A 27347-nucleotide genomic window follows, 5' to 3' on the forward strand; every position below is an offset into this window, starting at 1 on the left:
AGCCTTCCACTTGAGGTGGAAGCCTTACAGTCAGCTCAGCATCGTTCCCGTGAACGGGAGGAAGGGAGGGACAGTAAGCAGGAAGCCTCAGTGCTGATGGCAATGTGGTTTTATTAAAAAATGTTCAAAAATTAAACAGCTACAAAGAACTACAAAAATGGCCGAGTGCCAATGTTTCCTTCACAATGCGCGTGCGCGAACGCACCAACGCGCATGCGCAGTGTTGCTGGCAGGAAAAAAACTAATTTAAATAGTACCCGCCCCCTCCCACTTACAAAATCGGCGCGAGTGTAGGCTCCGCCCCCCTGGGCGCCGTGCCAAACAGACAAGAAGCTGCATGGCTCTCCAGAATCGCGAGTTTTTTTTCCGGCGCCGTTTTAGGCGCGAAAAACGGGCACCCAGCTCGGAGGGGCGCCCGTTTTTTATCGTGTGGAAACTTGGGCCCTTTAAATGGGGAGTGATTACAAAATGCTGCAGTACAGAGGGATCTGGGGGTCCATGTACATGAAACGCAAAAAGTTAGCATGCAGGTACAGCAAGTAATTAGGAAGGCAAATGGAATGTTGGCTTTTTTTGCAAGGGGGATGGAGTATAAAAGTAGGGAAGTCCTGCTACAAGGTGACACCACACCTAAAGTACTGTGTACAATTTTGATCTCATTATTTAAGGAGGGATATACTTGCATTGGAGGCAGTTCAGAGAAGGTTCACGAGATTGATTCCCAAGATGAAGGGGTTGTCTTATGAAGAAAGGTTGAGTCTATACTCATTGGAGTTTAGAAGAATTGAGAGGGGATCTTCTTGTAACATATAAGATTCTGAAGGGGCTTGACAGTGTAGATGCTGAGAGGATGTTTCCCATCATGGGGGAATCTAGAACTTGGGGGCATAATTTCAGAAAAAGGGGTCGCCCATTTAAAACGGAAATGAGGAGGAATTTCTTCTCTCAGAGGGCCGTGAATCTTTATAATTCTCTTCCGCAGAGAGCTGTGGAGGCTGGGTCATTAAATATATTTAAGGTGGAGCTAGACAGATTTTTGAATGATTGGGGAGTCAAGGGTTATGGGGAGCGGGCAGGGAAGAGGAGCTGAGGCCAAGATCAGATCAGCCACGATCATACTGATTGGCAGAGCAGGCTCGAGGGGAATCAACAGGTGGGCATGCAAGAGCCCGAGATAGCACGTTCACACAGTCTCTGCATGGAGCGGGCTTGATGGACTGAATGTTAGCTTGCAATTAGAAATGGTGAAACGGCATGTGGCAAGCCAGATTGCGGAAGGAAGGTGATGAGTTCCAGGCCACAATTACTCTTGTAGCGAGAAGCGGGGGGCAAAGAATCGTATTCGCCCAGCTGAGGGATATCTGTACTATGGGATGGAAAATGTTCCCAACTAGCGTGCACATCAAGCACTTCCAGATCAGGGGTAGCAGGGGTTATATGTGGAACAAAGTCAAGAATATGCTTCAACCCTAACCTTAAAACATCACCCCTTTACAGTGCACCAGTACAACACATTTCCTACATTCCAACAGTGACTACACTTCAATAGTACTTCATATTTCTGTGGAGCACTTTAGAGCACTTGAAAAATGCTATTTCAATGCAAGTTCTTTATTTGTAATTTACATTTGATATATCTCATCCTGTTGCTGGACTGTGAACAGTTTTGTGCTGTGGACACACAAAATAGTAACCACTGGATTGCAACTGCCCAAAACGCGCTTCACAGAACAGAAATCTTCATCCCATCATCTTGGGCTGCATTCGGGGACTTGAGTCCTATTCCAGAGGCTTGAGCACATAATCTAGGACTGACACTCCAATGCAGTGCTGATGGAGTGCTGCACTGTCGGAGGTGCCAATTTTAGGTTGAGACGTTAAAGCGAGGCCCTGTCTGCCTCCTCAGGTGTAAAAGATCCCTCGGCACTATTTCGAAGAAGAGCAGGGGAGTTATTCCCGGTGTCCTGGCCAATATTTATCCCTCAAGCAACATCATAAGAAAAACAGATGATCTGGTCATTATCACATTGCTGTTTGTTGGAGCTTGCTGTGCGCAAATTGGCTGCTGCGTTTCCTACATTACAACAGTAACTACACTTCAAAAGTACTACTTTGGCTGTAAAGTACTTTGGGATGTCCTGAGGTCGTGAAAGACGCTATAGAAATGTAAGTCTTTCTTTTTTTCAGAAAATGCTCTGCACCACTCATCCAAATTTTAATTTTAAATCTTTTTAAAAAAAAGACAAACTTTTAATCATCATTTGGTTAGGAGTAACTTTTTTTTTTTAAAGTCTAATTCTTTGAAGAAAAATGACCTATAATTTAGCAGCAATAGCCATCTTAAGTGTGCAGCGTTATCTCAGCTCACACACGCACCAGGGTTCAAATCGAAACAATGGAGTACTGGATCTGTGAAGCTCTTCCCATTTCATCACAGGAAGTTTCAAAGTAACAAGAGCTTCTGTGATGTGACATTCTGAGCCTGACGTGGGGGAAGTAATTTAAAGAAAAACAATGCACAGCCTTTCTGTCAGGCAGTGATAACCTCTCTGCAAGACTATGCTTATGAGTCAAGAATGATTTCCAAGAACGATATGGCAACAGTTTAAAGCGGCGCTCCGCGCTACATTTTTCAAATTTCAATGAACAGCTGGTAATAATTGATGCCGTGAAGGCCAAGATTGTCCCGCCTCTGCCGCCTCATCCCCTCCCTCCTCCTCCCCAACGTGAGCTCCTCGATATCTCATCTGTTATCTTGGCAGTGACTGAGACTGGCAGCTGAAGCCTGGGCCCTTGAACTACATTCCTCTCACAAACCCAAGTTTTGCGCTTCATTCCGGAAACGTAGTATAGAACAACTGCAAATGTAAACACTCTTGGACACAAGTAAACTACCGCAGCCATAGTTCTGCATCGTGTTGCAGCTCAGGAACTGTTGCTGCGTTAGTCGTTGGTCCTGATTTCTGAGGATACAGATTGAAATGCGATGAAAATGAATCATTGTCAAGATGACCAGTTTTATGGTGACTGAATAGGCCAGATTCTGGTGGATTCAGTGATTTTTCACCAGTAGTTTGAGGATCATATTCCACGATTCTGGCTGTGCGTTCAAGTCTCACTCCAGGAACTTGAGCACATAAATCTAGGCTGACACTCCAGTGCAGTGCTGAGGGAGGGCTGTACTGTCGGAGGTGCCATCTTTCGGATGAGACGTTAAACCTCTCAAGTGGATGTAAAAGATCCCATGGCACTATTTCGAAGAAGAGCAGGGGGAAGTTATCCCCAGTGTCCTGGAAAATATTTATCCCTCAATCAACATAACAAAAACAGATGATCTGGTCATTATCACATTGCTGTTTATGGGAGCTTGCTGTGCGCAAGTTGGCTGCCGCGTTTCCCATATTACAACAGTGACTGCACTCCAAAAGTACTTCATTGGCAATAAACCGCTTTGAGACTTGAGGTGGTTGTGAAAGGCACTATATGAATGCAAGTCTTTCTTTCTTAAATCTGAACAAAGCAAACTACGTAGGTATGAGGGGCTAGTTGGCCAATGTAGATTGGGAAACTAGATTAAAAGATATGACGGTACATAAGCAATTCATAATTCACAATGAATATACATTCCCTTAAGGAATAAAAACCCCACAGGAAAATTGGTCCAACTGTGGCTAACAACAAGTTAAAGTTAGTATTAAGATTGAGAGGATTTTAGAATTAAGCAAAGGATGACTAAGAAATTGATAGAGTGACAATAGAATACGACAGTAAACTAGCAAGAGACATAAAAACAGGTTGTAAAAGCTTCTATAGGTATGCAAAAAAGGAAGAGATCATCAAAAGTAATCACAGGTTCCTTGCTGGCAGAGGCAGGACAAATTATAATGGGCATTAAGGAAATGGCAAAGACATTAAACAAATACTTTGCATCTGTCTTCACGGAAGAAGACACAAAAAACATTCTGGAAATAGTGGGGAACCAAGGGTTTAGTGAGAATGGGGAACTTAAAGATTAGTAAAGAAATAGTAGTGGAGAAATTAATGGAACTAAAAGCTGACAAATCCCCTGGATCTGATGGCCTACATCCATGGGTTTTAAACAAGGTGGCTACAGCGATAGTGGATGCATTGGTTTTGATCTTCCAGAATTCCCTAGATTCTAGAACGGTCCCACGGATTGGAAGGTAATAATTGTAACCTTGCTGTTCAAGAAAGGAGGCAGAGAGAAAACCAGGAACTATCGACCTGTTAGCCTGACATCATTGGAAGGGAAAATGCTAGAATTTATTATTAGGGACACGGTAACTGGGCACTTGGAAAATGATAATATGATTGGGCAGAGTCAACATGAATTTATGAAAGGGAAATCATATTTGACAAATCTGTTGAGTTTTTTTTGAGATCATAAATAGCAGGGTAGATACGGGGGAACTAGTGGATGTAGTATATTTGGATTTTCAAAAAGGATTCGAGAAGGTGCCACACAAGAGATTATTACACAAAATTAGGGCACATGGGATTGGGGGTAATATACTAGCATGGATTGAGGATTGATTAACGGACATAAAATAGAGTAAGAATGAACGGGTCCTTTTTGGGTTGGTAGACTATAACTAGTGGGGTACTGAAAGGATCAGTGCTTGGGCCTCAGCTATTTACAATCTATATCAATGACTTAGGATGAGGGGACCGAATGTAATGTATCCAAAGTTTGCTGACGATACAAAGCTAGATAGGAAAGTAAGTTGTGAGGAGGATGCAAAGAGGCTGCAAAGTGATACAGACAGGTTAAGAGAGTGGGCAAGAACATGGCAGATGGAATATAATGTGGAGGAATGGTAGGAAAAATAGAAAAGCAGAATATTTTTTAAACGGTGAGAGATTGGGAAATGTTGGTATTCAGAGGGACCTGGGTGTCCTTGTACACAAATCACAGAAGGCTAACATGCAGGTACAGCAAGCAATTAGGAAAGCAAATGGTATGTTAGCCTTTATTACAAAAGGATTAAAGTATAAGAGTAAAAATGCCTTAGTGCAATTATGTAGGGCCCTGGTGAGAGCACACCTGGAGTATTGTGTACAGTTTGACTGCTGGGATTTTCCTATGGAGAGAGATTTGAGTAGACTATGCCTTTATTCCCTAGTGTTTAGACGATGAGAGGTGATCCCATTGAAACATATAATATTCTTAAGGGGCTTGACAGGGTAGATGCTAGGAGGGTGTTTTCCCTGGCTGGTGAGTCTAGAACTAGGGGTCACAGTCTCAGAATAAGGGGTCGGCCATTTAGGACTGAAATTTCTTCACTCAGAGGGTGGTGAATCTTTGGAATTCTCTGCCCCAGAGGGCTGTGGATGCTCAGTCTTTGAGTATATTCAAGACAGAGATCGATAGATTTTTGAATACTGTGGGAACCAAGGGATATGGGGATAGTGCAGGAAAGTGGAGTTGAGGTAGAAGATCAGCCATGATCTTATTGAATGTTGGAGCAGGCTTGAAGGGCTGAATGGCCGACTCCTGCTCCTATTTCTTGTGTTTATTCCAACCTCACCAAAGAAAACCACAAATGAGTTGCTTTAGTGATCTTCAATCTCAATTAATGGAAAGCTTCTGTTGGTTTCCCCCATTGAGCTGTGACCACATTTTATCCAGGTTACGTGGCTTCCTTATTGCAGCTGCAGTATGTTCAATCTTAAATGGGATGTTAGATAACTCTGGCCATGTGAGCTTGGCTCAGTGAGTGGCTCTCACTGCTGAGTCAGAAGGTTGTGGGTTCAAGCCCCACTCCAGAGCACGTTATCTCGACTGACACTCCAGTGCAGTACTGAGGGAATGAGGGGAGGGCGGGTCTTTGGGTTACAGCAGAAGGGAACAGTAAAAGATCAGCATTTTCCAAATGGTGGCTCATCACTGCCCTATTGCTTTATGGAGGATAATACAGACAGATCACGAATAAAGCCCCATTGATTTATATGAATCATCAGAACCTCAAATCTATAATTTTGCACCCCAAAACCATGCGGTGCGTAAAAATAAATATACATTATTGCATTTGCTATGAGCTCAGACTTCAAAAAGGGAGATGGCGGGTTAGAGCAGGGCCAAGAACAGGTAAGCTGTCCAATGGGAGGAGCAAACTCCAGACTAAACATAAATAACTGAGGTATCCAAAAGGCTTGTGCCCCCCCCACCCCCCCCACCACCCTGTAAAAAAAATAACTCGTGGTCCACATGAAGTTTGACCTGGAATACGGCGAAGAGAATGTTGGGGGGAGTGCTTCCCGACGGGAAGACACCCGCTCCATGATTTCGGAGCACCCTCTCTCTCACTCCACCTCGAACAATTCGCCGCCTCTCGCTGCGTCGCGCGTCATGGCCCCTCGGTCGATATCTCGCCCTCCTCCAACCACTGCAGCTCCCGCTGCGCCCTCTGGTGGATCCGCCGCAGTCTCAGGATGTATAGGGCAATGGCCAGCAGAACTACGAAGAAACAGGCAAAGAACAGGTAGTGGTTGTAGACGAACGAGACACGCAGCCAGCTGGAATGGTTTGTCTTGATGATTTCTTGCCGAAGATCCCTGTTATTGTTTGTGATGGCAGATGGGGGGGAGGGGCGGGGGTTGTGGGAGAAGATAGGGAGAGGGGGAAGAAAACCACAATTATTATCTTCTACAGAATCCTGTAAGTATTTTTTCCTTTAAGAATATAAGAACATAAGAAATAGGAACAGGAGTAGGCCAGATGGCCCCTTGAGCCTGCTCCGTCATTCAATAAGATCATGGCTGAACTGATCATGGACTCAGCTCCACTTCCCTGCCCACTCCCCATAACCCCTTATCGTTTAAGAAACTGTCTATTTCTGTCTTTGTCCAGCGACATCCAGTACAAGTGAGAGAGAAGAGGAAGAGGGAGAAAGAGAGCGAGAAGAGGGAGAGGGGAGGGGCAAGGGCGAAGACCGGGAGAAAGGGACGGGTGAGGGGGAAGAGAGAGAAAGAGACAAACAGTGTGCAAGATGTAATAAGATAGAGACAGAGGGCAAGAGAGAGATTTGGTTGGGTGGGGGCTGAAAGAGATATAGATGGAGACACACGGAGGGGGTAGGGTGGCAGTAATTTTGAACAACACTTAAATGTTAACTGGTGGAGTTGATCATTAAAGTCAGACGGGTTCTATAACAGGTGGGAAATTTGCTCCACCAGTTTACCACACAAGGTGAAAATTACCACATGGTTACTCTGATGCATAATGTGCCGGATTTTGTGGTCAGCGGCACCGTTTGTTACACTTGCACTTGCCCAGTGACATTCTATGGGCTTTTGCACTGGAAGTTCATGTTAAGCCAACTATCCAAACTGCGCAGGGCCCTCTATAGGGCATCTGGGACCTGTGTGAGCAGATCAAGCAACCATGTGTCTCTTTAACCAATCAGATTGAAGGTTCGTTAATGAGCAGCGCAGAGTTTGAAGCAGGAAGTGTCTGTTAGAATATTGAATGCAATGTCAAATTGGGTGCAGATAGCAATTTTTAAATTGAGGCATTGCTTAACCGGGAGCCAATGTAGGTCAGTGAGCACAGGGATAATGGGTGAGCGGGACTTGGTGCGAGTTAGGACACGGGCTGCTGAGTTTTGGATGACCTCAAGTTTACGTAGGGTAGAATGTGGGAGGCCAGCCAAGAGTGCGTTGGAGTAGTCAAGTCTAGAGGTAACAAAGACATGGATGAGAGTTGTAGTGGCAGGTGAGCTGAGGCAGGGGCGGGGCAGGCAATGTTACGGAGGTGGAAATAGGCGGTTTTAGTTATGCTGCGGATATGTGGCCGGAAGCTCATTTTAGGGTCAAATATGACACCAAGGTTGCGAACAATCTGGTTCAGCCTCAGACAAATGCTAGGGAGAGGGATGGAGTTGGTGGCTAGGGAACGGAGTTTGTGACAGGGACCAAAGACAATGGCTTCGGTCTTCCCAATATTTAATAGGAGAAAATTTCTGCTCATCCAGTACTGGATGTCGGACAAGCAGTCTGACAATTTAGAGACCATGGAGGGGTCGAGAGAAGTGGTGGTGAGGTGGAGATGGGTGTTGTCAGTGTACATGTGGAAACTGATGCCATGTTTTCGGATGATGTCGCCAAGGGGCAGCATATAGATGAGAAATAGGAGGGGGCCAAGGATAGATCCTTGGGGGACACCAGAGATAACGATGCGGGAATGAGAAGAGAAGCCGTTGCAGGTGATTTTCTGGCTACATTAGATAGATAAGAATGGAACCAGGGAAGTGCCGACCCACCCAGGAGGACATAAGAACATAAGAATTAGGAACAGGAGTAGGCCATCTAGCCCCTCGAGCCTGCTCTGCCATTCAACAAGATCATGGCTGATCTGGCCGTGGACTCAGCTCCACTTACCTGCCCACCCGCTCCCCGTAACCCTCAATTCCCTTATTGGTTAAAAATCTATCTGTGATTTGAATACATTCAATGAGCTAGCCTCAACTGCTTCCTTGGGCAGAGAATTCCACAAATTCACAACCCTCTGGGAGAAGAAATTCCTTCTCAACTCGGTTTTAAATTGTCTCCCCCGTATTTTGAGGCTGTGCCCCCTTGTTCTAGTCTCCCTGACCAGTGGAAACAACCTCTCTGCCTCTATCTTGTCTATCCCTTTCATTATTTTAAATGTTTCTATAAGATCACCCCTCATCCTTCTGAACTCCAACGAGTAAAGACCCAGTCTACTCAATCTATCATTATAAGGTAACCCCCTCAACTCCGGAATCAGCCTAGTGAATCATCTCTGTACCCACTCCAAGGCTAGTATATCCTTCCTTAAGTAAGGTGACCAAAACTGCACGCAGTACTCCAGGTGTGGCCTCACCAATACCCTGTACAGTTGCAGCAGGACCTTCCTGCTTTTGTACTCCATCCCTCTCGCAATGAAGGCCAACATTCCATTCGCCTTCCTGATTACCTGCTGCACCTGCAAACTAACTTTTGGGATTCATGCACAAGGACCCCCAGGTCCCTCTGCACCGCAGCATGTTGTAATTTCTCCCCATTCAAATAATATTCCCTTTTACTGTTTTTTTTCCCAAGGTGGATGACCTCACATTTTCCAACATTGTATTCCATCTGCCAAACCTTAGCCCATTCGCTTAACCTATCTAAATCTCTTTGCAGCCTCTATGTGTCCTCCACACAACCCGCTTTCCCACTAATCTTTGTGTCATCTGCAAATTTTGTTACACTACACTCTGTCCCCTCTTCCAGGTCATCTATGTGTGGTCCCAGCACCGATCCCTGTGGCACACCACGAACCACCGATTTCCAACCTGAAAAGGACCCATTTATCCCGACTCTCTGCTTTCTGTTAGCCAGCCAATTCTGGTGGACGATGATGGAGAGGCGCTGGAGAAGAATGCAGTGATCAAACGTGTCCAAGGCATCAGACGGATCAAGAAGGATGAGGAGGGATAGTTTACCTTTGTTACAGTTCACAAAGGATGTCAGTTGTGACTTTGATGGGAGCCGTATCGGTACTGTGGCAGGGGCGGAAACCAGATTGAAAGGATTCAAACATGGAGTTCCAGGAAAGATGGGCACCGGTTTGGGAGCGACAACATGTTCAAGGAAAGGGAGGGTGGAAACGGGGTGGTAGCTTGCAAGCACAGTGGGGTCAAGGGTCATGAGGAGGAGTGATGACAGCAGATTTGAAGAAGAGCGGGACAGTACCTGAGGAGAGAGAACAGTTAACGATGTCAGCTAACATGGGAGCCAGAAAAGGAAGTTGGATGGTCAGCAGTTTTTATAGCATTTTCATTATCAAGTTCAGACTTCTCGAAGTGCCGCTAAATTTCACACATTCTTTCTTTGATGTAATGATGGAACGTACCTAAGAGGTAGAAAACGAGTTTTATAAAGAATTGCTCCCAGCGTCCATTGTATTTCCTTGTCATAGACCAGCTGGGCTGTCTTCAGGTTGGAATAGTCGCCTGGAAAGTTAAAACCGCTGTGCAGTACCTCATGCATCCACGCAGACTTGAAACACTGATATCTGCAAGATTAGAAGGACAGACAATGAATTGCCGAAATAAGCCGAACACCACCCCCTCCCAAACAACAACAACTTTTATTTATATAACGCCTTTAACATAGTAAAACGTCCTAAGGCGTTTCACAGGAGGATCATCAAACAAGATTTGACACAGAGCCGCATATTAGGACAGATTAATCGAAGAGGTCGGTTTTAAGGAGCATCTTAAAGGAGGAGAGGTGGAGAGGCGGAGAGGATTAGGGAGGGAATTCCAGAGCCTCAAGACACAACACAATAAAGGACTGTAATCCTCGCAACTCTCAGTTGGGCAAGCTGATGATTCTATTTGCCCGATTATCTACCTTCTCTGTCTCACTTATAATTATTCTCTTGAATTTAAGAACCTATTTTAAGGTTTGTTTATAAAACAACAGTGGCTACACTTCAAAATGTAGAAACATAGGGAATTAGGAACAGGAGGAGGCCATTCAGCCCCTTGAGCCTGTTCCGCCAATGACATCATGGCTGATCTGCGATCTAACTCCATATACCTGCCTTTGCCCCATATCCCTTAATACCTTTAGTTAACAGAAAGCTATCAATCTCCGATTTAAAATTAACAATTGATCTAGCATCAATTACCATTTGCAGAAGAGAGTTCCAAACTTCTACCACCCTTCGTGTATAGAAGTGTTTTCTAATTTCAGTCTTGATAGGTCTGGTTCTAATTTTTAGACTGTGTCCTCTAGTCCTAGAATCCCCAACTAGCGGAAATAGTTTCTCTCTATCTATCCTATCTGTTCCCCATAATCTGAAAACTTCGATCAGCTCACCGCTTAACCCTCTAAATTCAAGGGAATACAACCTGAATTTGTGTAATCTCTCCTCGTAGCTTAACCCTTGAAGTCCGGCTATCACTCTGGTAAACCTGCACTCCCTCCAAGGCCAATATAGCCTTCCTAAGGTGTGGTGCCCAGAACTGCTCACAGTACTCCAGGTGTGGGCTAACCAGGGCTTTGTAACCTCTACCTCCTTGTAGTCTAGTCCTCTTGATATAAACCATTCCATTAGTCTTTTTGATTATTTTCTGTACCTGTTCAAGACATTTTAATATACTATATTTTCTGGCATCCTGAGATTGTGAAAGGTGCTATAGAAATGCAAGTTCTTCCTTTATAAACTCAAGCTTGGTCTCATACATCTATTACTATTTGATTTATCTCATCTTCTCTCCCTCTCTTGGTGGGGTCTGACACATTGGGCCTTGATCCAAGGTTTCTTATATATATTTTTTAATTCAGTACTCAAGGTTTACCTTCCCGTTTGCTCAATGCATACTTCAAATTATTTCATTCAAATTTTTAAATGTTCTTTCTTCCCCTCACATCTGACAAGAAAAATGCTTGCATTCATATAATAATCACAGAATGGAATACTACATCACAGAAACAAGGTCTGCGCCAATGTTGTTCAGATGAGTCATCGAGTCTAAGCTTACTCTCCTGCATAGAACACTACAGCACAAAAACAGACCATTCAGCCCATGTAGAGCCTTATCGCTTGTTAAATCATTTCAAGGCACTTCCACAATGCAGTACAGTGACTTGTTATCTGGGGAGATGTGGCAGCGATTCAGTGCCGGCAGCCATTAGATGAATCACCAATGCTGGAGAGAGAATGTTGGCGAGCACACTGGAAGAACTCTCTGCGTTTCTTCAGTAGTGGCTGGAGATCTTTTAAGCTAAACAGGCTTTACCTCAGCTTATAGTCACATCCAATACCTGCGACAGTGCAGCATTATAGCTATATCCTGGTTTATATGTCGCTTTGATGCAGTACCTGACTCACGATCTTCTGGCCCAGGCAAGATGTGTAAAAGTAATTCGTCTTTACCCACCCCGTGAAAAGGCATCCGACCTTTTCTGGGTAATTCAGTACGCAGACAGGCTGAGATCAGGAAATCAGTGGGAAGAATCTCGGACACAAACCTTCACCTGACGCTCTTCATTTAGCCTCGAGTCTTAATGCTCAATCAATCACAGATTTGGCAGAAACATAGAGTGCATTTTCAAAACAATAAAACAGCAAAATAAATAAAATCAGGCTTCTAAAACTCCAACAAACAGCAAGCTTACTTAAGGGACACAGCATAACCAAGACAGGAGCTGTACAAATATCCAGACAACCACCACTGTGGTCTGCGAACAAAAGGAAGGGGGCCAGGACCTTCCCAGGAGACCAGTGCACGATCCAAAGGACACCTTGTGCTGAGTCTCTGAGATAGTCTCTGTGTAGTTACACTGTATGCAACTGAGGATGTTGTTATGCAACTAAACAGCTAGCTAGGGCAACTAAGGCAACTAAGCAGTTCTGAGAAGGTTCACGAAGTTGATTCCTGACATGAAGGGGTTGTCTTATGAAGAAAGGTTGAGCAGGTTGGGCCTATACTCATTGGAGTTTAGAAGAATGAGAGGTGATCTTATTGAAATGTATAAGATTATGAGGGGGCTTGACAGGGTAGATGCAGAGAGGATGTTTCCCCTCATGGGGAATCTAGAACTAGGGGGAATAGTTTCAGAATAAGGGGTCGCCCATTTAAGACGGAAATGAGGAGGAATTTCTTCTCCCTGAGAGTCGCAAATCTTTGGAATTCTCTGCCCTGGAGAGCTGTGCAGGCTGGGTCATTGAATATATTTAAGGTGGAGATAGACAGATTTTTGAACGATAAGGGAGTCAAGGGTTATGGGGAGCGGGCAGGGAAGTGGAGTTGAGGCCAAAATCAGATCAGCCATGATCTTATTGAATAGCGGAGTAGGCTCAAGGGGCCAAATGGCCGACTCCTGCTCCTATTTCTTATGTTCTTATATTACAGTTACTGGTGTCAGCCCGTTATGTGCAGAGTGCAACATTCAGATGATAGACCCAAGTTAAACTGATGACTACACCTTGCTGCAGGTCGCACTCTTGAGCTTAGCTGCAACGCAGCTCTGCACTCGCATTCTTGGACAGCAGGCGAGGTGACTAACCATCAGAGTTACCAGAGAGCACGGATGGGAGGTAGACTGCCAGCCTCATTCGAGTTGTTGTACTGCATTTTGCACCTGCAGCTGCTTTGTACCGTTGTGTACGCATCTGTGTACCTGTAGCCTAATGCTTCAGGAAAAAAAACAAAAGAGACAGCTCTAAATTGTCTTTCCCTGGTAGCACAAATGTACTTGCCTCGATTCAAGATCAGCTGAGGTCAGTCAAGATGGCACTGATATCAGCACTGAGAGGTTATACCTATCAGGAAAGATTGAACAGGCTGGGGCTCTTACCTCTAGAAAAAAAGAGACTGAGGTGGGGAGAGGACACCCGATAGCGGTCTTTAAGGTTATGAAAAGGTTTGATAGGATGGACGTAGAGAAGACGTTTCCATTTGCGGGCGAGACCAGAACTAGGGGCCATCAATACAAGACAGTCACTAATAAATCTAATAGGGAATTCAGAAGAAACTTCTTTATTCAGAGAGTGGTGAGAATGTGTAAGATGCTACTACTAGGAGTAGTTGAGGCAAATAGCATGGATGCATTCAAGAGGAAGCTAAATAAGCACATGAGAGAGAAAGGTGTACGTAATGTATGCACCTCTGAGTATGCTCACGGGTTGGTAGAGCTGTTGAGTTGTGAGTGGCTTAGCCAGTCACGTGATGTTCACAAGACTCAATAAAACCCCAACCAGTTGGGTTCAGGGTGTCCATGATGAGGCAGGTGGTTGTGAGCCTGGTCGATGAACTGGTAATGTGTAGTGCGATTGTTAAACCTTTGCAAATAAACTAACTAGTTCTTAATAGCAACGTGTTGCTATGAATTATTAAGCAAAGACTCACAGGAAAAAGAGTGGAAAAAGCTATAAAGATAGGGGATTCTATTGTAAGGGGAATAGATAGGCTTTTCTGTGGCCGCAAACGAGACTCCAGGATGGTATGTTGCCTCCCTGGTGCAAGGGTCAAGGATGTCTTGGAGCGACTGCAGAGCATTCTGGAGGGGGAGGGTGAACAGCCAGCTGTCGTGGTGAATATAAGTACCAACGATGTAGGTGAAAAAATGGGATGAGGTCCTACAAGCTGAATTTAGGGAGCGAGGAGTTAAATTAAAAAGTAGGACCTCAAAGGTAGTAATCTCAGGATTGCCACCAGTGCCACGTGCTAGTCAGAGTAGGAGAGGCGTCGAGGAGGCCTAGAAAAGGCCCGTGAGCAGCGGGAGTTCGGAGAGGCGTCATGGAGGCCTATAAAAGGCCCGGGAGCAGCGGGAGTGCGGAGAGGCGTCATGGAGGCCTATAAAAGGCCCAGGAGCAGCGGGAGTTCGGAGAAGCGTCGAGGAGGCCTATAAAAGGCCTGGAAGCAGCAGGAGTTTGGAGAGGCGTCGAGGAGGCCAGCTGGTCCAGGGGCAGAAGGCAAACAAAAAAGTAGAAAAAAAATCGAAGGGTGATGTCACAGCCAAGCACGTAAGTGATTGGCTGGTGGATTGGTGAGAATTTAATCTTTTTATTTCCTTAGTAGGTAACCTTTGACATTGTTGCCAAATTAAGTTAATCTAAGGGTTAAGTCATGGCAGGAGAGCCCAGACCCGTGTCATGCTCCCCCTGTGCTATGTGAGAAACCAGGGACGCTTCCAGTGTCCCTGATGACTACATGTGCAGGAAGTGTATCCTGTTGCAGCACCTGATAGACCGCATTGCGGCACTGGAACTGCGCATGGATTTACTCTGGAGCATCAGCGGTGCTGAGGAGGTCGTGAATAGCACGTTTAGTGAGTTGGTCACACCGCAGGCAAAGGTTACTCAGGCAGATAAGGAATGGGTGACCATCAAGCAGAGCAATGGAACGTAGTGCAGGGGTCCCCTGCGGTCATCCCCCTCCAAAACAGATACACCATTTTGATACTGTTGGGAGGGATGACTCATCAGGGGAAGGCAGCAGCAGCCAAGTTCATGGCACCATGGGTGACTCTGCTGCACAGGAGGGCAGGAAGAAGAATGGGAGAGCTATAGTGGTAGGGGATTCTATTGTAAGGGGAATAGATAGACGTCTCTGCGGCCGCAATCGAGATTCCAGGATGGTATGTTGCCTCCCTGGTGCAAGGGTCAAGGATGTCTCGGAGCGGCTGCAGGACATTTTGGAGTGGGGAGGGTGAAGAGCTAGTTGTCGTGGTGCATGTCGGTACCAACGATATAGGTAAAAAACGGGATGAAAGGCTGGGAACTCAACATCCAGGGGTGTTCAACATTCAGGGGTATTCAACATTCAGGAAGGATAGACAGAAAGGAAAAGGAGGTGGGGTAGCGTTGCTGGTGTTGTAGAGAGTAGAAATATATATAGACTTAGGCATTAGGCACCTGCTGGATATTTAGAACTCACATAAGCTTAAGTGGCCACACATAAAATGGCTGCCCAGGCATGATGGGAAATCAGGTAGTCAAGCTGTGAACTGTTGAACGTTCACTGACCGAGCAATAACCCTGTGAGGCCCACTGTAGGAATGCCTGGGAAGACAGAGATAAGAAGGAAACCATCTCCTGTGAACAAGGCCATGAAACCAATTATTTCTCCAAGAAGAAAGAACTAGTGAGAGAACCTATATCAATCAGCCCAAGCTGACAAAAGACAAACACATGGTTCCTGAGACATAAGGGGAATTCTATTGGGTTAGAATAACCTATATGTAATCTATAATCATTGTGATTGGCTTGTGTCCAGCCGTGATGGGCTGTGTAGCTGCAGTAAACTGTTTTGTAACTGTTGTGAAACATATAAAGGTACATGTAACTCTTTGTTCTGTGAAGAGAAACCTGGATACGGTCCTGAGTTTTTCCTTCCCGCTGAGCGTAATAAAAGCTGCTTCAGCATTGGAACCGACCCTGAGTGTTGAGTGATTCTTCCAAGAAAACACTAACGCTAACAATGGCGTAGTCGACGGGATTTCCCGGAGTCGCTGGACGCCCTTGGAAAAAACCCGGGTGAGTATAAAAAAACTATTTTTAAGTATAAAGGGTGCGGAAGGTGGAAGCTGGTTGATCGACATGAGGAGACGGTCTAATATCTCAAACGCCTAGCCTGAGCCTGAATTAAGAGGACTTTTGTCCCACGTGACGGCCAGGAACCAAGTAGGCGTAGGGAACACACTTAGACCGTGGGATCGTGATACCGAGAGACATCTTCCGGACCCAGTAGTGTAATTTGAAATACCCCGGGATAGAACCAAGCGGTGTACAGCGGCTAACGGAATCCAAACCTGTGAACAGGGTCGGACCAACAGGCTGAGCGGTGGTAGGTAGTCGTTAAGGATACGTAGAGCACTGCGGGAATTGCTTAAACGCGTTTTTAAGAATTGTATAAGTTTGTGTAACAGCAGAACTTGTGACCTGACAGTAGCCAAGAGACAGTTTACTACAAGTCGCGCTAGAAAGAAAGCGGACCTCTGAGAGTAGATTCCTAACGGTACTAGTCCTACCCAGGAATGGCCATGAAAACAAGTAAACTCGAGTGGGGACCAGAAGGGTCGCTTACCCGCCACCTGGCGGAAAAACAAAAGAAGCTAATTGAAAAAAATGATTAAAGCAGGGTGGAATCCTCAGGAATTAGTTATGTGAGGAATTATTTAGATAAAAACTACGAATTCCCTGAAAGGTCATGGATCCAAAAATAGAGCCGGCCAAAACAAGAAGAGAGACTGTTGTAAATGTCTGATCGTTGAGTGAGAAGTGTCTGTGTGATTTTTGACTGCAGAATGAATTTTTTTTTTTTATGTTTTCATGTTCCGAAAGCCTGGTTGGAAGAGGAATGCAAGTGTCTGTTTATTTTAGAAACAGAGTGAAAGTCTTTTTTTTTTAAACCCTTTGTAATGTTGTCCTGTATGTGGGAAGTTTTAAGACATTTAAGTTAGAAACGCAGGTGTGGATTTATTCGGATGATAAGTTACGGAGCTAGGAAAATAAACAAATAAAGAATAGGTTTGTTGAGCAAAATATTTATTTGACATGCTCACTTACTTGCCGAAAGAAAACATGCAATGATTGATTGGGTTGAAAGACATAAATTTGGTCTCGGAATGAGATAAAGAATGCTTAAAAAAAAGAGAGCTTCTAAAAAAAAAAAGTTTTAAATAAAGATTGAAATTACAAAGTTTGAATTGGGATTTTGAGATATTCAGAGAAGGCACAGGAAATACTGAGGTGGATTTAAAAAAAAAAAAAGATTAAATTAAATCTGATCAGGTCAAACTCCTGGGCAAGTGGCGAGCTATCTGCGAAGGTGTAAAAGGAACTTTTGGAAAATGTTAAAAAACAGCAAGCTTTAGTAACGACTTTGAAACTGGAGCATTTTGAGATAACGAAAAAGCACTCAAACTCTCAAAGATGGACTTCATTCCAGTTATGGAGAAAAAGAAAAAGATAAAGACGCCACTTTGAAAGTAAACAAATGATTTTAAATTAACAACTTTATGGAGTTACGAACCCTCCGTGTAAAATACAAAACCTAATTTGAAGAAAGGAAAAAAAAAAGATGTAACGGACTAAATGGAAAAAGACATAACTTACTAAATACTAGTTGATGTTTGCTGTGAAAAAGATATTAGTTTAATTAGAAGAGAAAAAAAAATTGGAATAAGTAAAAAAAAACACTCTACATGGATTCGAATTTTCAATTATGAAAAAGTTTCAATGCAGTTTGAAAAGATTTCCAAAATGGACAGTGTTTATCAAAAATGTCCCGAACAGTCTAAACAAGCAGGAGGGTTTTGAAGATAACGAGGAGAAAGAGAGAAATAAAAAAAAACAGAATTGAATTTCAGTAAACAAAATTGCTATTGTATGTGTGGTCTTGTTTTAAAACAATTAAAAAAAAAAAATTCTTTGGCAAGTACTTGAATTAGAAGTTAAGAAAACATTGGAGTTTACTCTAATGATTTATGCTGTTTTTAACGGATTCCTAATTTCGAAGCCAGTTTTGAAGGCACAAAGACTTTTTTTTTTCAGATGATTACGTGAAGTCACGTAATGACATCAGGTCTTCTTACAAACCTGGAAAGGAGTTAACCCTTTCCATTGACAGCCGTTTTATACTGAACATTATTCATTTGGATTTCTTAATAGGGAAAAAAAAAGACTCACCTAACAGAGGAAACAAAAATAAAAACAGAACTAGCTTATGTAATAATGCTTGCCTGATACAATAAAGAAATAGATATTCAATAAAACAAATTGAAGAGTTAAAAGCTAAGATAAACAGGCTGGAAGAGATAACAGGACTAGACGGATAGTGCAGTGCGCAGCCATAGCACCATCACCTCTGGCAATAGAGCCAATGTACCCCACGGTGGGTAGGTGTAGTCCACAAACCCAACCTAACGGTAAAGCAGACAGCGATGTTTGGAGGAATAGCTTTGGCCTTGGTCATAGGAGTTTGGGTAATATTTAAGTGAGTAAAGACACGGGCGCACGCCCTACAGATTCAGCTCGAAATGGTTCGATTATAACCTTGTGCTTCTGATTTTGCAGGGTGACAGGGACTCTCGTAGAGCAAAAAACTTAACCCCTGGTGACGACCAGGCCGTCTGTTTAAAATTACAGATAATACTTATCGGAATGGGAATACGAACGGCGCTACTCGTAATCTGGATAGCCCTGCGACATGCACGTACCCTGGGCAACACCGACGGACAGCAGAGCACGCTGGAAATAAACAACTATATGAACTATGGAGTCTTGTTTAATTTAACGGACGGAATGTGCTTCCCAGCAGCCAAGGACTGGAGAAAGGACAGGACTTATTTTAATAAGAATCCTAATAAGAATAAGAGTATGTGTACAGTGCTCCACGGGTATAAGGAGCAGATGCATTAAACGGAGGGATGTCAAAGGGCCTGATGAATGTACTTTCGGCATAATTTGCGCGCCTCCGGGACAATCCCAGCAATCAGTCATCCGCAAGAAGGGAATGGGGCTGTGTGGGTATTACGAGGAGGCGGGGGCGGCTGCAATATAATTGTATGTATGTTTCTCACCCCCTCCGACACCGCGCCCCATAAGAATCACTACATTGCCCGAAGAACTGCCTTGTCCCATAACTACTAAGGGACCAGAAAATGGGATTGCAATGTACAACGAAGGGGAATTATTGTATGATAATGTTAAACATGAAATTGTGCCTGTTCTGATCAATATTTCAGGCATCCAGATGCCGGAATATTGTACCGAACAGTCAAGGAAGATGTACAATGTATTAAGTAAAGTCGTAATGCAGCAGGCTGCCGATGCCATGGGTGCCAGTAAGTTCCGGGGACAGGGGTTAGCACCCAGGGTGAAGAGGGAAATAGTAAATGATGTTGCTACCGTTTTCAATACAGGAACCTCCGTAGTGAACTCGATAGACATACAAGGGCTAAATGAGAGGGTAGAACAGCTTAAAGGGGTGATGAAGGGGTTATTGGAGAGGGTGGAGCAAAACCAGGAAGACCAGGCCAACCTAGGAAAGGAGGGTGCCGAAATCCAGTTGGATGGCATCTCAGTCCTGGAAGCTCACGCTAAAACCATCAATCACCTCATTGATAGAGAACAAGAAGATACAATAAAGCAAAGACAGGGGCAACTCTGTCATGCTTATGGTCTGTGGATGGTGGGACAGATCCGCCACAACCTCGACCAGATCCAACGCGGGGAAGTACCCGATTGGATAGACAGTTCACATTTAGCTCAGTTGGCGAACCAAAGGGGGACACTGGATAATTGTACTCTGAAGGGACTGACCCGAGTATACCCCGCAATTCCAGATTGCCAGATGGGTAGGACTACCGGGATAGGGATAGTCCTGTTGATCCCTATAGCAACGCCGGACTCAGGGCCGTTCCCCTTATACCAACTAGAGAATATCGGAGTAATACGGGAAAATGTCTCCATACGCTACTACCTGACCACCACCTCTGCCGTTCGTCGAAACAACATACTTACTGGGATTTCCCTAGCAGATTGCAAGCAAAGGGGGGAAATCACAGTATGCCCTCACCCGGTGGGCCGAGGTGAACTAGACGAGTGCGGGTTTAACCGAACCAACGGGTGTGTACTAGAAATAGTGCCCGCACACATGCACTTCGCGAGGGCAGGCTACGGAGGGAGGGGAAGATACTGCGTCTCTACTACTGAGAGTTCATACCAGTATAATGACCTGCAGTGCCCTATACCGCAGCCAAACTTTTGCTTTACACCACTACGACCTGTCGCGATCGGGCAAGCGCATATCACCCAGGTTAGGCGCCGGAAGTCCGAAGTTATTGAAGTAACTGATCAGCTCCATGATCATTTGCAGGATTATGACGAGCCAGAGCAGGTCCCTATCCCACATCTAACCGAAGTATTACGGGAGTTGAGGCTCAGAGTGGGTCAATCTGTAAAACTCTATCACCAGCTACAAACTAAAATCAAAGAAGATACCGAGGTAGACTTACAAAGTCAGAGTTGGTGGAGAAAGGTCTGGGACTGGGGAATAAATGTGAACATCCACCCATGGATTCGAATTATTTCACACACACTGGTCGGAATACAATTAATCTTAGCAATAACATGGGGCGTGATGGCCTGCCAGGTATGCAGGCGCCACAAACGGCGGAAACGGACCAATCACCGTTCCCTGGATATTAAACAAGCCTGTTTGATAAGGGGACGGGAGGAGCTAGCCTTTGTTAATTTGATCTAAGCAACCGGGACTCCTGAAACCGCGTGACTGGCCAGCACGTTGAGGCAAGGAGTACCGGGCAGTGCACAAATATCAGATAAAGGCGGTACGGTCGGTTAAAAGGGGACTAGGACTAGTCCCTTTACCGAAAGGGGGGAATTGTTGTAGAGAGTAGAAATATATATAGACTTAGGCATTAGGCACCTGCTGGATATTTAGAACTCACATAAGCTTAAGTGGCCACACATAAAATGGCTGCCCAGGCATGATGGGAAATCAGGTAGTCAAGCTGTGAACTGTTGAACGTTCACTGACCGAGCAATAACCCTGTGAGGCCCACTGTAGGAATGCCTGGGAAGACAGAGATAAGAAGGAAACCATCTCCTGTGAACAAGGCCATGAAACCAATTATTTCTCCAAGAAGAAAGAACTAGTGAGAGAACCTATATCAATCAGCCCAAGCTGACAAAAGACAAACACATGGTTCCTGAGACATAAGGGGAATTCTATTGGGTTAGAATAACCTATATGTAATCTATAATCATTGTGATTGGCTTGTGTCCAGCCGTGATGGGCTGTGTAGCTGCAGTAAACTGTTTTGTAACTGTTGTGAAACATATAAAGGTACATGTAACTCTTTGTTCTGTGAAGAGAAACCTGGATACGGTCCTGAGTTTTTCCTTCCCGCTGAGCGTAATAAAAGCTGCTTCAGCATTGGAACCGACCCTGAGTGTTGAGTGATTCTTCCAAGAAAACACTAACGCTAACACTGGTTAAGGAGGAAATTAACGCAATAGTAAGGAAGGGCATTAGCTTGGATGATGTGCAATCTGTATGAGTAGAGCTGCAGAATACCAAAGGGTAGAAAATGCTAGTGGGAGTTGTGTACAGACCACCAAACAGTATTAGTGAGGTTGGGGACAGCATCAAACAAGAAATTAGGGATGCGTGCAATAAAGGTACAGCAGTTATCATGGGTGACTTTAATCTACATATAGATTGGGCTAATCAAACTGGTAGCAATACAGTGGAGGAGGATTTCCTGGAGTGTATTGGGGATGGTTTTCTAGACCAATATGTCGAGGAACCAACTAGAGGGCTGGCCATCCTAGACTGGGTGACGTGTAACGAGAAAGGACTAATTAGCAATCTTGTTGTGCGAAGCCCCTTGGAGAAGAGTGACCATAATATGGTAGAATTCTTCATTAAGATGGAGAGTGACACAGTTAATTCAGAGACTAGGGTCCTGAACTTAAGGAAAGGTAACTTCGATGGTATGAGACGTGAATTGGCTAGAATAGACTGGCGAATGATATTTGAAGGGTTGACGGTGGATAGGCAATAGTAAACATTTAAAGATCACATGGATGAACTTCAACAATTGTACATCCCTGTCTGGAGTAAAAATAAAACGGGGAAGGTGGCTCAGCGGTGGCTAACAAGGGAAATTAGGGATAATGCTAAATCCAAGGAAGAGGCATATAAATTAGCCAGAAAAAGCAGCAAACCTGAGGACTGGGAGAAATTTAGAATTCAGCAGAGGAGGACAAAGAGTTTAATTAGAAGGGGGAAAATAGAGTATGAGAGGAAGCTTGCTGGGAACATAAAAACTGACTGCAAAAGCTTCTATAGATATGTGACGAGAAAAAGATTAGTGAAGACAAACGTAGGTCCCTTGCAGTCAAAATCAGGTGAATTTATAATGGGGAACAAAGAAATGGCAGACTAATTGAACAAATACTTTGTCTTCCTTCGTGACAGAACCACAAATAACGTTCCTGAAATACGAGGGGACCGAGGGTCTAGCGAGGAGGAGGAACTGATGGAAATCCTTATTAGTCAGGAAATTGTGTTAGGGAAATTGATAGGCTTGAATGCCGGTAAATCCCCAGGGCCTGATAGTCTGCATCCCAGAGTACTTAAGGAAGTAGTCCTAGAAATAGTAGATGCATTGGTGGTCATTTTCCAACATTCCAAGGACTTTGGATCAGTTCCTATGGATTGGAGAGTAACTAATGTAACCCCACTTATTAAAAAAGGAGGGAGAGAGAAAACAGGGAATTATAGACCTGACATCGATAGTGGGGAAAATGCTGGCATCAATTATTAAAGATGTAATAGCAGCGCATTTGGAAAGCGGTGACAGGATTGGTCCAAGTCAGCATGGATTTATGAAAGGGAAATCATGCTTGACAAATCTTCTAGAATTTTTTGAGGATGTAACTGGTAGAGTGGAGAAGGGAGAACCAATGGATGTGGTTTATTTGGACTTTCAAAAGGCTTTTGACAAGGTCCCACACAAGAGATTAGTGTGCAAAATTAAGGCACATGGTATTGGGGGTAATGTATTGATGTAGATAAATAATGGTTGGCAGACAGGAAGCAAAGAGTGGGAAAAAACGGGTCCTTTTCAGAACGGCAGGCAGTGACTAGTGGGATTCAGTGCTGGGGGCCCAGCTGTTTACAATATACATTAATGATTTAGACGAGGGGATTAAATGTAGTATCTCCAAGTTTACAGATGACACCAAGCTGGGTGGCAGTGTGAGCTGTGAGGAGGATGCTAAGAGGCTGCAGGGTGACTTGGACAGGTTAGGTGAGTGAGTAAATGCATGGCAGATGCAGTATAATGTGGATAAGTGTGAGGTTATCCTCTTTGATGGCAAAAACAGGAAGGCAGATTATCTGAATGATGACAGATTAGGAAAAGGGGAGGTGCAACGAAACCTGGGTGTCATGGTACATCAGTCATTGAAAGTAGGCATGCAGGTACATCAGGCAGTAAAGAAAGCAAATGACATATTGGCCTTCATAGTGAGAGGATTTGAGTATCGGAGCAGGGAGGTCTTGCTGCAGTTGTACAGGGCCTTGGTGAGACCACACCTTGAGTACAGTGTGCAGTTTTGGTCTCCTAATCTGAGGAAGGACATTCTTGCTATTGAGGGAGTGCAGCGAAGGTTCACCAGACTGATTCCTGGGATGGCAGGCCTGACATATGAAGAAAGACTGGATCGACTAGGTTTATATTCACTGGAATTTAGAAGAATGAGAGGGGATCTCATAGAAGCATATAAAATTCTGATGGGATTGGACAGATTAGATGCAGGAAGAATGTTCCCGCTGTTGGGGAAGTCCAGAACTAGGGGTCACAGTCTAAGTATAAGGGGTAAGCCAAAAAGGACCGAAATGAGTAGAAACTTTTTCACCGAGAGGAATTCTCTACCACAGAAAGTTGTTGAGTCCAGTTAATTGGATATATTCAAAAGGGAGTTAGATGTGGCTCTTATGGCTAAAGGAATCAGGGGGTATGGAGAGAAGGCAGGAGTGGGATACTGAGGTTGCATGATCAGCCATGATCATATTGAATGGTGGTGCAGGCTCAAAGGGCCGAATGGCCTGCTCCTGCACCTATTTTCTGTTTCTATGTTTCTATGAAACAAATACATTAGTGTAGAAGGATATGGTGATGGGGTGAGATAAAGAAGGTTGGAAGGAGGCTCAGTGGGGCATAAACACCGGCACAGACCTGCTGGTCTGAATGGCCTATTTCTGTGCTGTAAATTTTATATAATACTTTGCAACAGGAAGGGAGCATGCCTGCTTCGGGAATCTGCCCTGATAAATCACTTGCAAGTGTGTCGACATGGTTGTTCATTAACTTCACAATATACAAACTCTATTATATAATGGGTGCTACTTGAAACAAATGCCAAATTGGCAATGCAAAAAAATGTGGCGTGCAGGATTTTGTTAAAACCAAGACAGCATTTGACCAGATCCAAAATATGCAGAAAATAGAACCCCTCCAAGTACAAACAAAAGTTATCGTCAAATGTTGAAATATATTGAAAAACTTTTAACATTTTAACTCAGTTTGAATATTTTCACACAGCTTAAATATCTTCTTCTGAGGCAGTCCCCCAGAATCGAGGATGACTTGCTTCCACACTAAAATGAGTTCTAAAGTGACAGATGCCAGGTCCCGGACTTCATTTTAAAGGGTGGAAGATGCCTGTGCGTGAATTCTTTTAACGTGGGGTGGTCGTTGCACACTAGCTACCACACGAACTTGACAGAGCACAGTCTTGGTCCAATGGCAAGGGAATCCAAGACAACTGGAGACTAGGTTCTGCTGCGCGCACACACACACACACACACTAAATATATTAGAATAGCGTCAACATTTTCCTGCTCTTGTAACTGCATAAATGACACTCGGAAAAGGCATGTTGGACTACTGGTTCTGCTCACAGGATTCCATATATATTTGGGTGCTATCTCATGTTGCTGCATAAACAAACATCATTTACGAGATATTAGCAACCTTTTATATAAGGCCTCCAAATAGCTGGCAACGGGAGGCAGCAATTCCAAGCAGTGACTCATCAGAGCTGCCAGATTCAATTTACTGCTTAGTAACTCACCGCCAGAAACTACCCAACATCTATCGAGTTATTTTCACTGTGGGTCCCGTTGAAAAAAAAAGTTTGAAAATTGAAAGAATGCATATTAAGGTCACTTCATTAGGTTTAATCGAGGTTATTTCATTAATCTGACATCATCACAGCTGACGACTGTCACTACAACAGGTGACCATCTCCAAGAGGTAGGATTTTTTTGGAATCTTTATTTTTCCATTGGTGGAAATGACACTTTGGGCAGTGCCATTTTCTGAATTGCACAATTCTCCCGCAGTGGCAGTTTTAGGGGTTGCCATCTTAGGCATTCAAAACCAGCTAGGGGGAAAGGCATAAAAGTAGATGGGTCACGGAATTTACAGTGCGGGAGGCAGTGAGTCAGCCCACTGTGCCTGTGGCAATGCTAGCTCCACAACTGGAGCCACTCCCTCAGAAAGAAAGAACTTGCATTTATTTACCTCCTTTCATGACCTCAGGATGTTCCATAGGGTTTTCTAGCCAACAGTGCAGCGCTCCCTCAGTACAGCACTGAAGTGTCAGCCTGGACTATGTGCTCGAGTCTCTAGAGTGGGCTTCCTTGTTTCCTTTTATTTTCTTCCTTCTTTGTTACCTCTAGACTTGACGATTCCAATGCACGCCTGGCTGGCCTCCCATTTTTATCCTACGTAATGTAGAGGTAATCCAAAACTCGGCTGCCCGTGTCCTAACTTGTACCAATTCCCACTCATCCATCATCCCTGTGCTTGCTGACCTACATTGGCTTCCAGTTAAGCAACGCTTCGATTTCAAAATTCTCATCCTTATTTTCAAATCCCTCCATGGCCCCGCCCCTCTCTATCTCTGTAATCTCCTCCAGCCCCACAACCCCGACCCCCCGAGATGTCTGCGCTCCTCTAATTCTGCCCTCCTGAACTTCCCAGATTGTAATCGCTGAACCATTGGTGGCCATGCCTTCAGCTGCCTAGGCCCCAAGCTCTGGAACTCCCTGCCTAAACCTCTCCGCCTCTCCTTCCTCCTTCAAGACGCTCCTTAAAACCTATCACTTTCACTAAGCTTTTAGTCAACTGAGCTAATTTCTACTTATGCGGCCTGGTGTTAAATTTTTATCGCATAATACTCCTGTGAAGCGCCTTGGAATGTTTCACTACGTTAAATGCGCTATATAAATACAAGTTGTTGCTGTTATTTCATTAAACTGACACCTACACCGCTCACGACTGTCACATCAACATGTGACCATCTCCAAGCGGTAGGATATTTTGGAATCTTTTTTTTTCCATTGGCGGAAGTGACACTTTGGTCATTACCATTTTCTGAATTGCGCAATTCTCCTGCAGTGGCAGTTTTAGCGGTTGTCATCTTAGGCGTCCACATACCAGCTAGGGGGAAAGGCATAAACATAGGTGAGTCACAGAATTTACAGTGCGGGAGGCAGTGAGTCAGCCCACTGTGCCTGTGGCGATGATAGCTCCACAACTGAAGCCACTCCCTCATTTATTTACCTCCTTTCATAACCTCAGGATGTTCCACAGGGCTTTATAGCCAACAGTGCAGCGCTCCCTCAGTACAGCACTGAAGTGTCAGCCTGGACTATGTGCTCGAGTCTCTGGAGCGGGCTCACATCTTGCTTGTTTTCTTTTATTTTCTCTCTTCTTTGTTACCTCTAGACTTGACTATTCCAACGCGGCCTCCCACATTCTACCCTACGTAAACTAGAGGGGATCCAAAACTCAGCTGTCTGTGTCCTAACTATCATCATCATCATCATAGGCAGTCCCTCGAAACGAGGATGACTTGCTTCCACGCCAAAAAAGGATAACTTCACATGTGTTCCAATGAAGGACCTAAAATTACAGGTCTTGAACTACATCCTGAAGGGTGGAAGATGCCTGTGCACAGATTTTTTTACGCGTGGTGGCCGTTGCACACCAGCCACCACACGGGCTTGACAGAGCTAGGTCTTGGTCCAGTGGCAACGATTACCCAAGATGACTGGAGACCTGCTCTGCTGCACGGGCCTAGTGCGCACACATATCGCAGTGTGGGCTGGCCCGTGCTGCCCCTGGGCCCATGGACCCGAACTCACGCCTCATCTGGACCCTGATCACGTCCCTCCACAGTCTCTCGCCGCTCCTTTGGCCCGACCTCGCCGCTCCTGCTGTATCTGCCCACGCTCCAATCACCGACCTGGACCTTGATG

General features: G+C 44.6%; 1 protein-coding gene across 3 annotated transcripts in view; it reads right to left on the bottom strand.

Annotated features, from left to right (window-relative positions):
* Positions 1–6208: 6208 nt before the first annotated feature.
* Positions 6209–27347, bottom strand: part of LOC139260191 (ectonucleoside triphosphate diphosphohydrolase 4-like) — a 124665-nt gene continuing 103526 nt past the window's right edge. For all 3 annotated transcript variants that reach the window (XM_070876464.1, XM_070876463.1, XM_070876465.1), the window contains 2 exons: positions 9881–10042; positions 6209–6576 (listed from right to left, as the gene is read on the bottom strand). In XM_070876464.1, coding sequence (XP_070732565.1) covers positions 6369–6576; positions 9881–10042 — 370 coding nt within the window. In that variant the 3' untranslated portion in view covers positions 6209–6368. The remainder of the gene's footprint in view (positions 6577–9880; positions 10043–27347) is intronic.

This window comes from Pristiophorus japonicus, chromosome 3 (assembly GCF_044704955.1).
Source record: "Pristiophorus japonicus isolate sPriJap1 chromosome 3, sPriJap1.hap1, whole genome shotgun sequence".
In the NCBI taxonomy this organism is placed as follows: domain Eukaryota; kingdom Metazoa; phylum Chordata; class Chondrichthyes; family Pristiophoridae; genus Pristiophorus; species Pristiophorus japonicus.